This window comes from Schistocerca gregaria, chromosome 1 (assembly GCF_023897955.1).
Source record: "Schistocerca gregaria isolate iqSchGreg1 chromosome 1, iqSchGreg1.2, whole genome shotgun sequence".
NCBI lineage: Eukaryota > Metazoa > Arthropoda > Insecta > Orthoptera > Acrididae > Schistocerca > Schistocerca gregaria.
This window is the reverse complement of record NC_064920.1, coordinates 143,553,748-143,575,012: the sequence shown is the minus strand read 5'-3', so window position 1 is coordinate 143,575,012 and position 21,265 is coordinate 143,553,748. Positions and strand designations below refer to the sequence as shown.

Below are 21,265 nucleotides of genomic sequence, written 5' to 3'. Positions count from 1 at the left end.
ATGGGGAACATTTTGTACCAATATGAGTTATTATTCTCATTATGTTTATGTATGAAATAGGGAAAAGTAAATGACTGGCACCTCCATTTGGCCATTAATCGCTTATATCTTATTCAGATGCCTTAATCAGCTTTATCATATTTTCATGATCACAACATGAAGTAAACAATGGAGACAGTAGTCCACCTGCGCAGTGCATCTTAAATACACATACAGCCTGACGTGTCTGAATTCCTTTGATTTCTGTTGTGGAGAATACTGAATAAGGAAGCAGCCCTCTGGTGATGAAGGCAGATGGTAGCACAGTGGGATAGTGTGGAAAACTACCATGGAGGATGAAAGTGTCAACTGTGTAGTGTAGTGGTTGTCATGTCTGAGCAAATACTAAATCTAGAATAGGTTGCACTAGACTCTCTTATGATCTAAATGATGCACTACACTTTGCTAGAACCCTCTCTTTGTACTGTAAGCCTACAATATGCCATACCTGCTGTGGATTTCATGAATTCGTTCCTTTACACACTGATCCATTTTATGTAATTCACAATGTGACAGGCTCCAGACATTTATTGTCAGTGTTACATTTGGCTACCATCAGGTTATTCATGAGTGGTACAAAAATTAATGTTTCTGTAGTGAATAAAATAGGAGACTACCTGTCTCTGGAGTAATGTACAAATTGTTCATAAAATGTGTTGATAATAAAAATTGCACTCTTTATTGCAGATTTATGCAAGTGATGAAAATATGTTTGGATATCACACATACTGGCATGCAGAAATGAGTAGGGAGGTGATGTTGATTGCTCATGGTATGTGTTAATCATTTGTTTTATTTGTAGCATGTATGTTTTAATACCACTTGCAACTGCTTAGTGAGTCACATGAGAATGTGCTATACAATTTCTAAATTTTAATACCAGATAAAATATATTTAGTTACCAAGCAATCTATACATATCACCATCACCAATTGTAAGTTGAAGAGGCAACTGAATTAATAAGGACTGAGAATATACACTTTTTGTACTTTTCATTTATAAATGTTTCTTCTTCTACTGTCACTGGGATTTTGTATTACCAACATTTTGTTAAATAGATCATCTCTCAATTACAGAAGAAGAAAGAGAATTTTTTTTCTAGTCCACATTTTCCTGGAATGAAAAATGTCTTTCTGTTGTTTTCCATACTTTTTGCTAGGCAGTTAAGCATTTAAATATTAATGCTAATTCTGATCTCCTTAGTTACTTGTGATATGGTAGACAACAATTTTATAATTTCTCAATTGGATTTCACAATAGCTACATAAGTTATGAACAGTTTTTTTTTATCTTCAGACTTTGTTACTATCTTTTGTATGTTCCTTTGTTTGTTTAGCAGTGAAATAAATCCCTCTGTTCTTCTCTCGTGTATAAAACCACATCTGTGAACTGTGTTCTTTGTTAAATAAATAAATAAATACACGTCCCTCTTTCATTTCCCCTATTCGTTTTCCATTCATAAATGGTGATTCAGATAATGTCTCTCAGTAACTCAACATATGAGCTCAAGTTTCTCTGATTTTTGCTACACAGTTCTTCAACAGGATTTATGTGGGACGAAATAATGTTTCATTTGCAGGGGTGTAGCTATGAAGCTATGATCATTGTGGCCCCAGGGTGAGTACCCAAAGTGGGGCCCCTACCCCCTCCATCACACCTTCTCCCTTCATTTCACCCAACTCAGAAAATTGGGCACCATTCTTTGTCTCTTACAACCAGAATGCTGCCCCCGTATCCACACTCAGGTACTGTTTTCTCACCCAAAGAACTCTCCTTGTGTTTTGTCTTTCACACTTATGTGAAAACAAATAAAACATTGACCATATTTTCTCTCTTACATCAATACTTAACAGCTGTTCCTAAACTGTTACATATAACAAGCATTGCGTAGTACTCCAGGTAAAATTTAGTTAAATGTGATACAGAAACAAAATGTGTTTAGGAAAATATGTATTTTGCTGATTAAATAACCTTCTCTACTACAGTGTAAAACTGTAAAAATTAATTAATTTCAACACTGAATAACAACATGAAAATAAAACAACCCCTGAGAAAGAACTGCAATGAAAATAATTATTTTTTTTAAAAAAGTACAAAAATGTGAATATCTAAATTAAAATATAAACTGCTGTTGAAATTTATATGGTTAAAACATTTTTTCTTTCTTACTTAAATTATTTTTTTCACTGTATGTGCAAAATGGTCTATTAGCCCAGAAAAATCAATATTTCATGTTATTTCATTTTATATCAATAATATTGCCAATCCAGACAACTGTTTCTGGCTCATTTGAACATAAGGAACATTTTATTATTTGTAGCTTGTAAAAGTATCACTCAGCATTTCAGCAGCCAAAGACACACATCATTATGGCCATGCATCTCAGTGCCAGGAGAGCACACATATAAAGGTGCAGAAATCTACAAGCTTTCAGAGTCACTGACTCCAAAAACTTGTAAAGTTCTATATCTTTATATGTGTGTTCTCCTACCACAACTTGATGAGTAGATTTTTTTGTCCATCTAGTACAAGGGCTGTTCAATAAGTAGCACAACACTTTTTTCCTGGCACAACACTTTTTTTCCTGGCGAGTTTGTTGTGGGACACTGCAATATCCTTGCTTCAGTCCCTAGTGTTTCAAGAAGTTCTGGTAGGTGGCAGAGCTTTATGTAGCCCTCAAAATGGTGTCTATAATGGAGGTGCATTCCATGCAGAGAACTGTCTTTAAGCTTCTGTAGGTGGAAAACCAGAGCATCTCAGATATTCATAGGTGCTTGTAAAATGTCTAGAGAGACCTGGTAGTGCATCCTTGTGAGAAGCTCACGTAAACCTTTCTGATCTCCTATGTGCCAGCCAGTTGCACACAGCTGTGGCCCCTGCAGCGTTGGAACTCTCATTCAAGCTGATTGATGGATCACAATCAAACTCCTCAGTGCACAAATAAGACACCTCTGTTGGTAGCAGTTACAAACCTGTCGATCAGTTGGGCTAGTCAGAGGCATACGCTCAGTGGGCTCCTTGCTGCCTAACAAAAGACCATAAAGAACAGTAAAGGACCACATGTTTCGCCTAATGATCTTCATTAGCAGAAAGCAGTATTTGGATACCGGGTATGTTATTGATGCAGCAAGATGTTGGCTTTGACATTGACCAGTAGAGTGATATCGTATGGACGTAGAGACCCCCCCGCCCCCCTCCAATAATGTGGTGTATTGAACAGAGATTATGTTGATTATGTTGGTTTGGTTATGTAGTCAAAAGGGTGGGGATACTTATAGAATGCCACTCATACATTATATTTTCAATATCAGTAGGTTATATTTTACTAATAATAACCCAACTATGTGTTGTAGTTTTGATATTTGTACTTGTTATTGGAAATGTAAATACTTAATTTTTAAAGTTTTCATCAAAAGCAATAGATTCAAACAAATATCATATTACTCTATATGTGTTTTTCTTCAGTCTGAAACTTTGTCAGTCACTAAGTAAAAAAAGAGCAACTCTGAATCTAATTACTAATTCTGTAAGTCTCTCATGCTTGTAAAGGTGTTACTTTTTCTAAAGAAAATTTACACTCTTTCACAAACATGGATAGCTTTGTCAGCAATTAACTGAATAATGCTTGACACTTGTTATTTCAGATGCTGTTCCTAAGAGTTCATATGCACTCACGAAGTCTGTACTCTGATTCAATTTTCTTAGATACTACACATATTTTTTCTTGTACTTTGCAGTGATTTCTTGGAAGGGTAAAAATGCACTAAGATTTAATTTTTATTTTAAGACCTGTTGTTGAAGTTCATTATATAAATTTGTTACTTGTAACAGTTACATTCGCCAAACCCTTAAGAACACCAATGAATCTTTCTTTAAGTACATAGATTACTTTTAGCTCGAAACACTGCATTTATTGATTTAAATTTAGCTAAGAAGTGCATTCAGAATAAGTTTTTAAATCATGCTACCATGGTGTACTGTGGCAAAAATGGAAAGAAAAAAATGTAAATGTTCTCATCTATTTTGAACAACTGGTTTGTTTTTTAATTAGCATCTGCAGCAGTTTTAAGGACTAAATTCATCGTTGTACTTGGACAATGAATGAAACAGGTATGAGGTGCTGATCTCCTGATTCCTTTTTCACACACATTGTATATGCCATTTACGACAAATCCTCTGTCACAGACTTGACGACATGTGCTCATATCTAGTCCCTTTCATTCTTTACATTCAGTTGTATGGTGTTTGAGTTATCATGAGAGCTAACCTTAAACTTAGCAGAAGAAACTAAATGATCAACGCAGCTTTATGCCTGCATTGCACTTTGTTTTGATTAAAAGCTTCTTCCAATAATATGATGAACACATGGTCAGAAAGGTTTCCACATTGGACATTCTGATATAATTTTTCAGTCATAATTCATATGTTGCTGTTGCTACTCGCCTCATTACAAATGAAGAAAGAGAGAGAGAGAGAGAGAGAGAGAGAGAGAGAGAGAGAGAGGATGTGTGTGTGATTCTCTTATTGTCTAAGTGGCATTTTCAATTACACCCCATAATATGTGTGTGTGTGTGTGTGTGTGTGTGTGTGTGTGTGTGTGTGTGTGTGTGTGTGTGTGTGCGTGTGTGTGTGTGTGTGTTTGTGTGTGTCTGTGTGAGTGTGTGTGTTTGTGTGTGTCTGTGTTTCTTTTTCATCTAAGTGACATTTTCAATTGTGTCACATCATCATTCACTTACTAAAAGTAAGTGAGTTCTGTAGAAGTGAGATATTGAATCACATAATTCATTATCAGATTCAGAAATGAAGCTTCTTCCAGAGGTAACTGATGATGAATATAGGATGTGTTACCATCAGTAGATGGTGCCACATCAGAATTTTTCCCCACAATTTTTAGGAGTCAACTGGTGAAACAGTGAAGATGACAGCAAGAGATGGAACAGAACTGAAGGACAGTAATATGCTGTCACATCAAAGAAGGACTGCTTTGAACATCGCCAAGGAGACAGGAGGATCCACTGCATTTTCCTGCCGCTGAGTGGGTGACTCTGTCATTAGTTCCTTCCAATTTCTTTTTTGATAAATGATTGATACAGATAATACAAAACTTATGCAATAAAATTCTTGAAATGAAATAAAAAACACCACTTCGGCTATATCATTGGAGGAATTAGAGGCAGTGATTAGTATCATACACACCAGAGGTGCATTTTGTGCTAAACATATTTCCTTAGGTGACTCTTTCTCATGTTCTTTGGGGTTTAATTTTATCAAGGATAAAATGATAACAGACAGATTATGTGAATTCAGCAGGTTCCTCCACTTTGATGAGAAGTCATCCTGAACTCGATGAGTTCCTGCTGACAACTTCACTCGTGTTGCTGAAATAGGAAACACGTCCTTTTTTCTGCCCTGGTAAAAATATTAACAGCTGGTTAGCAGTTACTCCCAAACAAGACAATGTGCAGGTTCACTCAGTTTATGTCAAATAAACCTGACAAATACAGACTCAAATTTGTGATAGCCACAGATGTGGAATTCAATTACATTTGCTGTGACTTCCTGCACCTTGGCAAGGAAAAGGTCCGACCAGACAATCAGCCATTGAGTGAGTATGTCATTCTTTGGCTCATGGAGCAGTTTTTAAATCAAGGAAGGAATGTGACAACAGACAACCCTTTCACATTCCTTCAGCTTGCCAAAAAGCTTCAAGAAAAGGAAATGCTGTTAGTGGCAACAATAAACAAAATTTTATTGAAACTGTCCCACTGTGTGAAGAACAGGAATTATGACGTACATTCCCCTTCATTTTGAGGCTGACTGATAAGCCTGACTGCACTATTACAGTGTTACAAGGGAAGAATGATAAGATTGTCATTATTCCCAGCACACAACATTCTAAAGCAGCAGTGAGTGAAGAAGGAAAGAAGACACCAGAAATGCTACAAAGTATGGCATGGACATCATAAATGAAATTATTCATAAATGTTCAACTAGTTTTGCTTACAGGAGATGGCCAATACATGTCTTTTATACAATATCCTAGACACTGGAGCAATAAACGGGTGAATCATCTGCAATCACATAACTAAAAATAATCTGAAGGGAAGTTAATTTTTCAGCTAGTAAACGAACTTGTGATAGGAAAACAACAAAGATATATTAAAAACAAAGATTCCAAGACTTACCAAGCGGGAAAGCGCCGGCAGACAGGCACATGAACAAAACACACAAACACACACACAGAATTACTAGCTTTCGCAACCGATGGTTGCTTCTTCAGGAAGGAGAGGGAAAGACGAAAGGATGTGGGTTTTAAGGGAGAGGGTAAGGAGTCATTCCAATCCCGGGAGCGGAAAGACTTCCCTTAGGGGAAAAAAAGGACAGGTGTACACTTGCACACACACACACACACACACACATCCATCCGCACATACACAGACAGAAGCAGACATATTTCAATATGCATATTTCAATATGCAATATGTCTGCTTCTGTCTGTGTATGTGCGGATGGATATGTGTGTGTGTGTGTGTGCGCGAGTGTACACCTGTCCTTTTTTTCCCCTAAGGGAAGTCTTTCCGCTCCCGGGATTGGAATGACTCCTTACCCTCTCCCTTAAAACCCACATCCTTTAGTCTTTCTCTCTCCTTCCTGAAGAAGCAACCATCGGTTGCGAAAGCTAGTAATTCTGTGTGTGTGTTTGTGTGTTTTGTTCATGTGCCTGTCTGCCGACGCTTTCCTGCTTGGTAAGTCTTGGAATCTTTGTTTTTAATATATTTTTCCCATGTGGAAGTTTCTTTCTATTTTATTTACGAAAACAACAAAGAGTGTGACAGAAGCAGGAAAGCTAATGAAAAGAAGAAGAAATTGTAGTATTGGTCAATCATTAGAGCAAAATAAGTGTCAACCTGGAATGCACCAATTGAACAATACCAGTGACATCTGTGTGCAGTTTAAAAAAGCTGCCTGCAGTAAGCATATATATGGACAGTACCAATGCTCAAATTTTAATTTGAATATTTCAAAACAAACAGGTGAAATACGTGGAGAAATGTTAGGAATTTTGGAAACAAGTCACATTTTTTGAGTGGGTGAATGGAAGAAATTTAGGTCTATCTTTAATTGTGTTGTAGATTTTTAATTCGTATCATTAGTGATCAAGTGACCCATTCCCACTGTTCTAGAGATACCCATTTTTCGTGGTTGTAACATTAATATGACAAAGGACTTAACTTAATTCATTAATTTAGTAATTTCTTGCATTATATCACATTTGAAAGGTAAAAACTGTGCACTCTCAATGTCTTGAATTATTTCCTGAGGACTTCTCTTTGTAGTAAAGAAATAGTTTACAGAGCCATGTTGCTTCTGCAGTATCTTTTTCAGCAGTGAATCATAACTGACAAGTAGCAGAATGATAGATAAAATTACTTTTAATTGAATCTTTAATATTAATTCCTTTCTCACATAGAAAAGACTGCATGTCACTAATCTTGAAGAAACATCAATTACCTTTAAAAATATTATACCAAAAAATTTACACTGTTAATTTTTTTCTTGCGTTATTTTTTACACAATTTCTCTATTGGTACATAATTTTATTGATGTTAGCTAATTCAGGAATTTGCATGTTAGAGCATTTGAGTCACTGTCCAACAGAGGTGACCATATCTTGGTGCTCCACATATACCAACCCATTGTGTTATACATCTGTGAGCTATTGGTACTGAAATCCATTTAACTATCATTCGAAGGACTGCTTCCATAATTCAACAAAACATTTTTAAAATGCTATCAACATATCCCAAGTGACATCAATGCCTGTTATATTTTACCAATTTTACCAGTTCCTTCCCCCCTCCCCCCCCCCCCCCTCCCCCTGCCCTTTATTGTGCAAACCTGGCTGTGGGTCATTTCCTACATCCTTGATAAGTTGACTCACTCTTGGTGTATTGACAGAAAATATCTTCCCATTATGCTCTTATAGTATCTACCATTCGAATTGGGTGAGCATTTTCTTGATGCTTCTGAGCATAGTAACTGACCTCTAATGAAACACACAGTTCCTCTTTAGGTCATCTCGATCTCCTCTATTATTTCTACCCTTTATTTCTTTGTTGGGTAGACAGACGCTGAACAGTATATAAACCTGCCAGCAGTTGAGAGAGGAGGTGTAGCTGGAGGCTGGAGCTCAAAGAACCAGTTGAAGTAACTGGCAAATTGCTCAATGTTTATATAGGAGCAATGCCATTATTCAACATTGTTGGCAGGAATCATGAACCATGGTTGATCACAGATCATAGCATCAACAAGGGAATGATTGAATTAGGGATCCACCAGAACATGAGTACCTAGCAACCATCAGAGAGGAACCCAGAGCTCCAGATTCATCTTTATCATAAGTCTCATGTGCTTCTAAAGCTTCAGCGACCACAAAGACCATTGATAGGCAGCTCACAGAAAGGAGGCTGTGCTCACAGTGTCCCTTGTGCTGACTAATATTGACAACTGTCCACCAATGAGCCCTTTTGCAGTGGTGTCAGGCACATTCAGCCTGGAAGCAGAATTGTCTTCAGTGATGAGTTCTGCTTTGAATGGAGCCCTGATGACCATGGAAGACATGTCTAAAGATGTTGCAGACCATGGTGGTGGGGTACTGACCTGTCTCACACCTGCCATATGGCCTGACAAAGAGGAGTTATGGTCTGTGATGCCATTTCATTTCATGACAGCAACCATTTGGTTGTCATCTGTGGTGCACTTGCGGCACAGTGGTACATTGATGATATCCTATGCCTCTTTTTGTTGCCCTTCATGGCATGCTATCCTAGGCTTACAGCCATGCGATGTAGCCGCGTGGTTTAGGGTGCCTTGTCACAGTACATGTGGCTCCCCCTGTCAGAGATTTGAGCCCTCCCTCAGGCATGGGTGTGTATATTGTCCTTAGCATAAGTTAGTTTCAGTTAGATTAAGTAGTGGGTAACCTTAGGGACTGATGACCTCAGCAGTTTGGTCCCATAAGACCTTACCACAAATTTCCAAATTTTCCTAGGCTTACATTTCAGCAACATAATGCCTGCCTGCACATGGCGAGAGTTTCTGCTGCTTGTATTCATGCTCACCAAATCCTATCTTGGCCATCAATTTCACTGAATTTGTTCCCACTTGAGAATGTTTGGAGCATTATGGCAGGGCCTTCTCACCACCTCAGAATTTTGACAAACTCACTGGTTAGACAGAATTTGTCACAATATTCTTTAGGTGGATATCCAATAACTCTATCAATCAATGCTAAGCCAAATAACTACTTGCATATGGGTCAAAGGTGGACCAATGTGTTATTGACTTGCTCAATTCTCTCAAATATATCACCCATTTTTTTCTGAAATCAAAATTGTTTGTCTGTACATGTACATCACATCTACTGGTTTCTGGCCCATTCTGATAATTCCTTTGTGGTGCATAGTTTTTTTGTTTTAGGTTGAACTTCTGATGAATCTTGTTCTGGCTTCTTCTGTTCATACTACTAGTTATATGTGGTTGTTTCCCTTTAAATCACTCCGCTAGATACCTATATATTTAATGTATTTATGACCATTTTCTATGTTCATCACTAATCATGTAACCAAACATTAGTTGAGGGTAGCAAAACAAAAGGAGATATATTGAACTCCATTTTCAAGTGTTTATTTGCAGAGATGATAGAGAATTACTGCCCCAATTTAATTCTTATACCACTGCAAAGGTGAGTGGTACACATATCACTGTCATTGCAACTGAGAAAAGCTGAAATCATAACATTAAACAAGGACCTAAGGTCCAGTGGTATCCCTGTCATATTCTATACATAATTTATATCTGTATTACCTCCCAGTTTATAATGTACCATAGATTCCTTGAACAAAATAAGCAAGTGGAAGCAAACCCCATCTACAGAAAGGGTAGCAGATGTGATATACGAAGCTACTAACCAATCTCATTGAAGTTGATCTGTTGTGACATCCTAGAACATATTCTTAAAACAAACATAGTGAGGTATTTTGATCAGAATGATCTCTTACAAACTCTCAGTTTTCTCACATGACATCCTGAAAGCCTTGGATCAAGGAAATTGGGTGGATGCAGTACTTCATAACTGCAGAAAGATTAACCCAGTACAGGGCAGCTCAAAATGAACATAGCAATTACAGACAGCTTTAGCTGTTTCATGCAAAGTGTTATTTCAGTAAGAGCTACAAACAGTGTTAAAGAAAGTTCAAAATCCAATCATTATGCATAATTTAAAGTCAATATCTTCCAAATCATTGGATTTGTCCTACTGGACATGATGATATTGTATTAATCTCTTGGCCATTTAAATCTCTGGACCTGACACTTACAAATTTCTTATTGGGGGTTATGTGAAAGATCTAGTGTAGGAGCCTCCTTTGTTAAAAACAATTCCAGAACTCAAAATGAGCATTTCTAATGTGTTTGATTGTTGACTCCACATGTACTTCAGAATATTTGACATGAAATGGATCATCATGAACAAGATGTTATCCACCTTGTGACCAGGGTGAGTTATTAAAACAAATATCAAGTATGTAAATGAAAATTCTTTCTTAGTTTTTACAACTACAACCACGACTGTGAAGTGGATGACAGAAGATAATTCCCATTGTACCACTTATTAGGGCTTCTTACCACTCCATTAACATATGGATTTTTGGTAGAATTACAGTTTAAATGTCCCTATGCACATGTAGTTAATGTAAGTTTTTCCTTGCAATCCCCACATTCATCACTGTAACCGGTTCTTTCTTGAGAAACTTTACATCTATCTTCAAGTATCTGTTAATTTAGTGTCTACAGCATCTCTGCGACACTCTTCCATGGGTCAAACACACCTCTGACTATTTGTGCTGGCCTTTTTCGTATTAATTCAATATCCCATTAATTAATCATACTTGGTGCAGGTCTCACACATTTGAGCCACATTCTAAAATGTGTTGCGCAAGGGCTGTGTAAGCAATCTCCTTTCTGGACTAATTGCACTCCCCTAGCAGTCTTCCACTGAAAGTACTTTACACTAATCTTCTAATGAACCTGCCTGTCCGTTCATAGCCCTAAAAATTGTGACACCTAGCTATTTATGTGATTTGACTTACTCCATTTATGACTGGTACATGTTGTAGTTATACAATACTACAATTTGATATTTTGTGAAGTGCCAATTTTATGTTTCTGAACATTTAAAGTAAGTTGCTAATCTGTGCACCACTTTGAAATCAGTTCAAAGATCCAATTGTAATTTTGTAATTCTCATCAATCTATCAATGTGTATCAAACAGCTATAATCATTTGTAATTACTATACTTAGAGTTGCCTTGTATAGCTTGACTTCCAAAAAGTGATTGACTCAATGTGACACTAATGTTTATTACCAAAAGTACATTCATATGTGATATTGAACAAAATTTGTGATCAGATTGAGAATTTCTTGATAGGCAGGAGAGTCACTGAAGGTAGTAGAAGTAATTTCAGTCATGCCTCAGCGAATTGTTTCTGGGACCCTTGCCTCTCATTTTGTATATTAATGATCTGGCAGACAATATCAATTGTAACTTCAGATTTTTGGATATAATACAGTTATCTATAATGAAGTAAATAGCTGGGCAAAAATCCAGTCCAAACTTCATAAGATTACAAAGTGACACAAAGATTGGTAACTTGATTGCTTGATTGATTCATTCATTCACATATCATGTTCTGTAAATCCCATTACGAAGAAGAGCATTCAGGGATGTGAAATGAGTTAAGTTACAAATTATGAGGCAGAAACAGTGCTGCTTCTGAAAAGTATACTAACCAGAAATTATGACTAGTGTATCTACTTAAATGGATACCTATGGTAATTACTTAATCTTTGTTTGTATGAGAAACGCTATTAAAAAAAAAAAAAAAAAAAAAAAAAACACACACACAACCACAGCTCCTCCTCCTATACTATTCAGATACTGTCATTACCTAATATTTCAAACAAAGTGTTTACACAACTTTATAGTAACCAGTATCAGCTGTCCATCTATCTATTACAAATGTTATGTTATTGGATAGTTTTCAGAAACTTTGGATATTTAATTACCCTATATATGTTTTCTCCTAATACCTCACAGCAAATATAATTTGATCTATTCAGTTATATTTCCAAAAACTTATTACACTGCACTGAATTCTCATTCCTGAGTCCAAGTACTTTGGTAAATTGTAGAAGTGTTGCAAAAAGCGTAATCTCTTACTTTTTTAATATTTGAGGATATTCAGTTTCCTGCCAGATGCCTGCTGGTAACAATTTGTAGATGTTTGCACCTGTATCTAAAACTCCATTATGAACACTGGAGAGTGATGCATGGTCTTTATAAAAATTATTTCTACTTCTACTATTGTGGCTGTGAAGTGCTGAGTTCATCCTAAGTTAACTCTTGTTATTAACTGAAAATACCATTAGGGAGAATATAGAGTGCCATTCTTTAAGCACACAGACACACAAAATTGTACACTGTGTAAAACACAGAACAGTAGTATTCTGTGACTACAATATGAATGAATGGCAACTGGAATTAGCCAACTCATACAAATAGAGGATTTGTATCCATATGAAATACAAAGAAAAACATGAAGGGTCAATTGTGGGTAAAGCAGGCAGAACACTTTGGAGTATTGATAGGATAATGGTTAAATGAAGTCAGTATATAAAGGAGCACCTGCACAAACATCTTAGAATACTGCTCAAGTGTGTAAGGGGATATTGAACATATTCAAAGAAGGGCTGTTTGTTTGAATCACAGGAGAGTGTCAAAGAAATGATGAAATATTTGAATTGACAGACTCTTGAAGATAGAGGTCGTAACCCATGAAAGCCTTCTTGCACAGTTACAAGAGCCAGTTTTCAGTGAAGAATGTCAAAATATACTTCAGCCCCGTACATATTGCTCCCATAGAGAGCGTAATACATTGCAGTTCAGAACGAATAATGATGTACATAATTACAATACCAGAAAGAAAATGACATTCATTTCTCCACATCAATGTAATCTATAGCACAAAAAGTGGTGCTCAACACTGCAACAAAAAAATTTGAGAACTTATGCAGGGATATAAAAACATCTGGCAGAGTAAAGTAAAATTTGGAAACAAAGTAAAACTGTTTCTCCTTGGCAACTCTTTCTATTATGTAGAAGAATTTCTATTACTGTACTGTGTAAAAGGTTGTGGCTAAGAATGACTAATTCACAATGCAAGATAAAAAAAAAGAAAGAAATAACCTTCATAAATGTTCAGTATGCAGCCACATTTAAAAATTAATTTGTGATGCATATTTACAATGATTCATTCCACATCATCATAATTAATCATGTAAATGATCTATGGAAATTGAAACTAACTGGAACTTTGAAACTAACTAAGATTAAACTAATTGCAATGCATACAGTGCATTTAAGCAGTAATGCTTCCTGCACTCCATACAAGACTGAAATGGGAAGAAACCCTAAGATAAGGTACAATGGTAAGTATCTTTGGGACTGCTTCACAGTGGTATGTACAGTATGTATGTAGATGTAGATTTCTTAGTGTTAAGGATCAACAGGAATTTAGAATCAGAGTTAGAAGACATACCTTCAGACTACTGGGAAAATATCATCAACACAATCCTGAAGATGACAAGAATACATAAATTCAAGAACTGTCACAATTCAGTTTAACAGGTCTTGCATCAAAGTTGCTGCCAGGAATAACATACAGAAGAAGGGAAAAGAAAATGAAGGATTTATTAGATGACAGTCAGTTTGACTTTGTGAAAGTTAATGGCATTGGAGAGGCAGTTCTGCTTCTGCTTTATAATGGAGGCAAAGCTTAATAAAAATTAAGACACTTGTACAGGATTTTTTGACCCAGTAATAACATTCAGTAGTATAAAAATGTATACCCTGACTCGTTCCACATCATCAAAGGTTCTTCTCCTTGATGAGTTCTACAAAACATGGTGAATGAATGACTTGAATGAAAATGAATGCTCAGAATATCCGTATAGTACTACTGGAATGAAGGCACACACATTAGGTAATACAGTTGTGCCAACACACTATAACTACTACAGTTCACTCTCAGATACTGGACTAATCAATTATGTTCTTCATACATTACTCTTGTAACTCTTAAGTTCCTGTTTGTGGTTGACATAGACAGTCATTTGCTTTTGATTTATTGTGGTTACCATTTATTTATTTTTTATTTATTTACATTTTCTTTGTGTGGAGCCATCAAAATGATGGCTTTTGCAAACATCAGACTTAATACTATGGTTAAATTTACACTTATAAAATACTTACACTTATAAAATACATTTTATTCTGTAGCTGTTGCTTATTATGTCTATTTTTTACATTTAACACATTACAACTGATATGCTTGTTCTGTTACGGAAATAGTTACACTTTGTTCTAGTGTTGTGATCATGCACATCACTGCCCTTGATAGCTTCTGTTGGTTGACTTACAAAGAATACAACTATTTTGAAGATGTACAGAGAATATATTGTCAGATATTTGTGCTGCACAAACACTTCATGACATGAATCTCTATGTCCCATCCCATATATATGTCTTATTGCTCTTTTCTGTAGTAGTAGTATTCTTTTTAAATGTACACCAGCTGCACAGACCCACAGTTCAATTCCATAACTGAGAAAGGGGTAAAGTGCTCCATAATATACTAATTTCAGTGCTTGGCTAGGAACTATTTTTGTGAGCTGGCTGAGGAAATATATGGAACTACTGACTTTATATTAAAAATAAAGATTCCAAGACTTACCAAGCGGGAAAGCGCCGGCAGACAGGCACATGAACAAAACACACAAACACACACACAAAATTACGAGCTTTCGCAACTGGCAGTTGCTTCGTCAGGAAGGAAGGAAGGAGAGGGAAAAATGAAAGGGTGTGGGTTTTAAGGGAGAGGGTAAGGAGTCATTCCAATCCCGGGAGCGGAAAGACTTCCCTTAGAGGAAAAAAAAAAGGACAGGTGTACACTCGCACACACACACACATATCCATCCGCACATACACAGACACAAACTACTGACTTTTCCGCATACGAAATTAATGTGTTATGTCCACCGCAAATTTTCATCAACATACACACCCAGGAATTTATAGTTACCATTTTCTGTTGCAGAGATATTACACACACTATTCATATTGTTGTGGTGAGAACTGCCTGTTTTAAATGTCAGTAGTTGAGATATGGTGACATTCACCTTGAGTCCCTGATCGTTGTAGTATTTTGTTACTTCTGCTACACCACTAGTAGCAAGAGATTCTAGCTCATTAGATTCACTCCCATAGAATAAGACTGATGTGTCATGTGTATAGCTTACAATATGGGAGTTAATGGGTTGTTCAATGTCATTAATATAAATAAGGAACAGAAAGGGTCCAAGGATTGAGTCCTGTGGTACGCCTTGTAATACAGGTTCACTGGTGGTCTGGGAGTTCATGATTTTATTATCTAGTTTGTATGACAATATAGTGCTTCGCTTATGATTCAGCAGGTATGTGGTTAAAAGATTCATGGCTTGATCCTCAATACTATAAGATTTTTAGCTTTTTAAGAAGTGCCCTATGGTTTACCGTATCAAATGCTCTTGTCAGTTCCAAAAATATACCTGCAGTTTGCATCTTCTGGTCCAACAGACAGTAAACTTCATGGATGAACTGTGTAACTGCTGTGGTTGTACTTAGCTCTTTTCTGAAGCCATGCTGTGAATCTACAAGCAGTTTATGTTTCGTGAAAAAGGCACTTAGTTGAGAAGGGATAATGCTTTCAAATATATAACTAAAAGTGGGAATTAATGGTATTGGTCTATAGTTGGAGACATTTTCCTTACTTCCCTTTTTATACACTCGTTTCACTACACTCATTGTTAGAACAGTTGAATACATGTTTTCTCTAATGCTGCAATTAATCAGGTGAGTAAGAGGTTTAGAGATTTATTTTAAGCACACTCTAGTAATTACACTGGATACAACATCCCATCCAGATGAAAATTTTTTCTTTAGCATCTATATTTCCCTGCGAACCTCCTGATCATTCACTACCACAAATTCAAATTCGGTACACTGGGTGAAATGGCATCGGGTCTCTACCTGTGAATCTGTAATATGGGTTCGTTGTTAATCAGAAATGTAGTAGTTATTAAAAATATAACATATAGTAAATGGGTCTTATATAATGTTACCATCATGTCTTATGCTGAGTGGTTCCATGTTCATCTTGTTGGGACCTTTTTGGTATTTGTCAATCAGTTTCCAAGATGCTTTGCTTATGTTGTCAGACTGTTCTATTGTTTTGCTCTTAATCTGCTTCCTTAGGTTAACAATTTCGGTTTTTAAAGTTTGCTTAGGCCTATTGTATTTTTCCTTGAAAACCTGCATAGTAGTAGCTTTATAAAGCTGGTTTAGATCATGTACTTGCTGCCTGAGCATAATCAGATTTGTTGGGAGTTTTAGTCTAGGATTACTTCCATTTTAAAAGTGTTTAACTACCTTCTGGATTTCTCTGATGGGACAACGATATTCATAATGATGCAGTAGGGTTGAGTAGAATTCATTCCATTTCTCATCCGACCGTTTTACCTGGTACACAGAATCCCATTTCTCATTCACTAGTTTGTCTTTAAGAGCATTAATATTAGAGGTATTCAGCATTTGCTTCTGTAGCACAATTTTTGTTAATTTAAGCACAACTAAATTGTTGCATTCTATCACCTGACAGACTCTACATGTTTAAATACTGTGGTTATACCTGGGACATAACATGTTAACAAAGGTAGAAAATGAGAGAGAGAGAGAGAGAGAGAGAGAGAGAGAGAGAGAGAGAGAGAGAGAGAGAGAGAGAGAGGGAGAGAAGAGAGGGAGTGGTTAATAGTTAAGCCAAGTGCTTCAAAAGATCCTGGTAAGTTAGAAATGTATATCATGACTGAGTAAAATGCATCTGGCATCAGAATATTTTGGAAAAAAATGAGGTAAAATTAAATCCTCCATAATATTATTTGATGAGGTTTGTGGAGCACCTTCTTGTAACTACTCAATATTTTATTTTCCTAAAAATTACAGTTAGCAGAATTAAAATTCCAACCTTATTTTCTGACTTCGTGTGCTTACACCAAAACATATTTCATTTCTGTTGTCAATTCCTTTCCCAAATTTTCATTTCAGAATTTTTTCTCTGTTGATAAAAGTGTTTCTCTGTTTTCAATTTTATGACAATTTTTGGTCTTTAATGTTTGCAGAGTGTGGCCACAATTACAGATTCTGTCCAATGGCCATCAAGAATTGTACTAAGAAAACAAGCAAGTGACATAATTGAATTTAAATGTGGTTTGAAAATGCATGTTCCTAAAATTTTAGTTATTAGTTACTTTTATTGTTTAAAGTTAACATATTTCATTAAGAAAAGGTGAACACCTGCCCACTTACTGAAATTCTACCAAAACATTGTACCAGCCATACTGCCTCACATTACCTTTTTGTAATTGTTTATTTTTTTCACAGGTTCAGGGGAAGTGGGTATCTTTGATCAGAGAGAAGGGAAGTTATCTTACATGTACAAGTGTCATTATGGGACAGTGAGAACAGTACAATGCCACCCAACAGTTGAATATTATTTTGCCACAGGATCAGGACATGGGTGAGTACTTTGTATCTTCAGAATAAAAGTAGCATTGCATTTATATGGAGACGAAAGAAGAAAGTAATATGGGAAAAATTTAAACAATATTTTGTCAAAGACAGTACTTGCAACACTTCCTTATGATGGTTTGATGGCTTTAATATGTCATTGCAAAGCATTTTTTCGCACATTTTCTAAAGTTTTTTACATTATACAGATTATTTTATGTTGTGTAAAGAAGTTTCTCACTATCTTGGTCAACTCTTGCTAATCTCATTCCATTTTGATTCTTCATTCTGTTAGGAGTTTATTACTGTATGTGCAAAAACAGTTAAATGCTTTCTTCATTTGATCCATCTATTTATTGAACAATATAATATAACAGGACAGATAAAATATCAACTCACCATGCAAAGTCATAGCTTAAGTAAATGTGCAAGCTTTCAGAGCCAGTGATTCCTTCTTCTTTCCAGCAGAAGGGCTGAAGGTGAAGGGAAAGGGATGAAGGAAAAGGCTGATGACATTTAGGAAATGGGAAGAGTTCAGAAAAGTCATCCAAAATGCTGGGTCAAAGGATACTTAGTGGGACAAGAAGACAAGACTGCTTATTGGGGACTGCACAAGATGAGAATTGAAAACCTGAGAGCTTAAAGGTGGAAGATGGGGTAGACTGGCAAACCATCATGCAAGAGTTAAAAAGAGCAAAAAACTAACTGCATTGTATGTGGCAGAGGTGGAGGGCTGTGAAAAATATATGTCAGAAAATAAGATATATAGAAAACTACCTGTGGTGTTCTAAGAAACTGGTGTCTGGCAGAAGAATGCAAATGACATGTGTGGTGAAACAGGCACCAAGGGCATGACAGTCATGTTTTAAAGTGTTCTCTGCATTAGAATATTGTGTGTTGCCAGTATACATCCTCTGTCTATGTACATTCATCCTAACTGATAATATGGTGGTAGTCATACCAATGTAAAAAGCTGAAAAGTGTTTACAGAACAGCTGGTACAAACATTTCACATGTGGTGGTGAAACAATGCCTATCATTATTGGTTGTTGTGTATATATTGTTTGACCTTTTACACTGATGTGACTACCACCAAGTTATCAGTTAGCCTGAAGGGGCACAGACAGAGACTGTATACTTGCAACACACACGATCCATTGCAGAGAATGCTCTACAATATGACATTCATGACTTCAGTGGCTCTTTCACCACATGTGCCATATAGAGTCTACCACCAGACACCAGTTTCTCAGAACACTGCAGGTGGGAACTACCATTACAACTTGTCCTTGGTACTCACCTCCCATCTGGCCCTAATTTATGTTAATTTCTTAGGTCTCAACATTTTTCCATAGTAACTATTTTTTCTTCACTCCCTTTGAGTTTTATATATCTTTTATTTTTTGACATGTCTATTTTCCCTGCCATCCAACTTTACCACATACAGTCCTCTTAGCTTTCTGCTCTTATTAACTCTTACACTATGTTTTGTCAGTCTACCCTATCTTCCACCTTTAAGCTCTTAGGTTTTCAAATATCATTCAGTGTAGTACCCATCACACAATGTTACCTTCTTATCCTGTCCAGTAAGTCTCCCTGACCCAGGATTGTGGATGACTTTTCCAAATTCTCTCCATTTCGTAAAGCTCTCCATTCCTTTCTTTTCACCCCTTTCCACCCTTCTGCCAGAAGGGTGGAAAGGAATTTGGAAATTTTGTATATTTACTTAACATTTAATAGGAACATGGCACTGAGTAAAAGTGTAGGAAATACAGATATAGGAGTTCAAATGAAGATATATCACAGTGTTTGTAAAATCTGCCCAAAAAAAGTTTTAAGAGGTTTTGTATGTTTCAACTGCAATACTGGTATCATGACAAACTCATCAGAGTAAACCTGAAACACATAAATGATGACAACAGTGGACATACAATAAGTATGTTATACATGCTATGGAATTCAAAGTGGGCAATATGCTACAAATGCAGAAAAGCAAAAGGGCATCTCTAAACAAGAAATAGTGGAACACAACATCAAATATGATAAAATGTTGGCGAAATATCAAGAACTAGAAGTAAAGTATAAGGTGCTAGAATGAGAAATAAACAGTAAATACCCAGAGAATGATCTTGTTATCTAAGTTCAAAATATAAATTTCTGCAACAAGATGTGGTGTTCATCAGAAGAGAGAATTAAGAAAAGAACTCTAGATGTAAATTGTGCTCTAAATCAAGTGTTGACTGCAGATGCTAAACATGTGCAGTCACAAGTTGTGTGTGATCCACGTCCGATACTGTTATGATCTGTACATAAACAAACCACTGCAACACACACAGAAAATGCATTAGGACATGAAGCCTAGCCTGCTATAGTGTTTGAGGGTCCCAAATGAAGAAATAGTGATACAAAACCCACTTAGTGCTGAATACAATTACTGATCATAGCAAGGAGAGTGTTGAAACAAATCAAAAGGAAAGTTCTCAAATGTAATATGCTGCTGTGGCAGCTATCAAAATAAACATTTCAAACTGTGTTCACACAGAATAGAGCTCCATCTTCACAGAAGAACCCACAGAAATGTCGGACAAAGAAGAAAAGAGTTCTTGTGCTAACGGATAGTCATGGAAGGTATTTATGAAATTTGTTTAACTCTGAACTAGATGATACGATTGAGGGGGTACCCCCCCCCCCCCCCTCTCTAAGAGAAACTGGAATTATTTTTAAAAACTACATATTTTCAAATTGTTTACAAAACAACCTTATCCCTTTCAAAATACTCTCCCTTACAATGAATACATTTGTCCCACCAGTGCTTCCACTGTGCAAAATAGTTTTTGTAGTCATCTTTAGAAATGGCTGACAGCTCCTCTCTTGATTTTCCCTTGACTTCTTCATTTTGCTGTCAATTATGTGTCCTCTAATGCCCCTTTTCATACATGGGAATAAAAAAAAAAGTATATGGAGCAAGACCAGATGATTAAGGGGTGTGGGGCAGTGGAACAATGCCATTTTTAGCCAAAAGCTGTGTAACAGAGATGGTTATGTGTGCAGGTGTGTTGTTATGATGGAATAACCAGTCTCCTGTCTGCCATGAATCAGCTCTTTTTTGATGAACATTGTCGTATGATCTTCTTAAAACTTCCATATAAAAGGTTTGATTGACGGTCTGAACTGGGAGAACAAACTGTGAATGACTCTGGCAGTTGTTGGATGTCCAGAAAGAGGTTTATCATTCAACATGTCGCCATTTTTAAATCAAGAAAAACACTCATACACTTGGGTTGAGCTTGGTAAGCTGTTTTCAACATTAAAACAGTTTCAGCAGCATTTTTACCAAGTAGAAAACAAAATTTCACAGCTGCACTTTGATACCTTAAACTTACCATAATAAAAAATGAAACAAGAAAAAAACAGCACTAGCAAAAACATTCACTGCAGATGAAGAAATAAAGCCAGGTCAACAGCATAGGCAGCACTGAACTGGCACTGAGCTGCGCTATACATGC

The 21,265-nt window shown here is 36.4% G+C and overlaps 1 protein-coding gene across 1 annotated transcript in view; it reads left to right on the top strand.

Annotated features, from left to right (window-relative positions):
- The first annotated feature begins 605 nt into the window (after positions 1 to 605).
- Positions 606 to 21,265, top strand: part of LOC126335101 (uncharacterized) — a 121,241-nt gene continuing 100,581 nt past the window's right edge. Inside the window, exons 1-3 of the mRNA XM_049998081.1 lie at positions 606 to 632; positions 727 to 811; positions 17,634 to 17,769. Coding sequence (XP_049854038.1) covers positions 606 to 632; positions 727 to 811; positions 17,634 to 17,769 — 248 coding nt within the window. The remainder of the gene's footprint in view (positions 633 to 726; positions 812 to 17,633; positions 17,770 to 21,265) is intronic.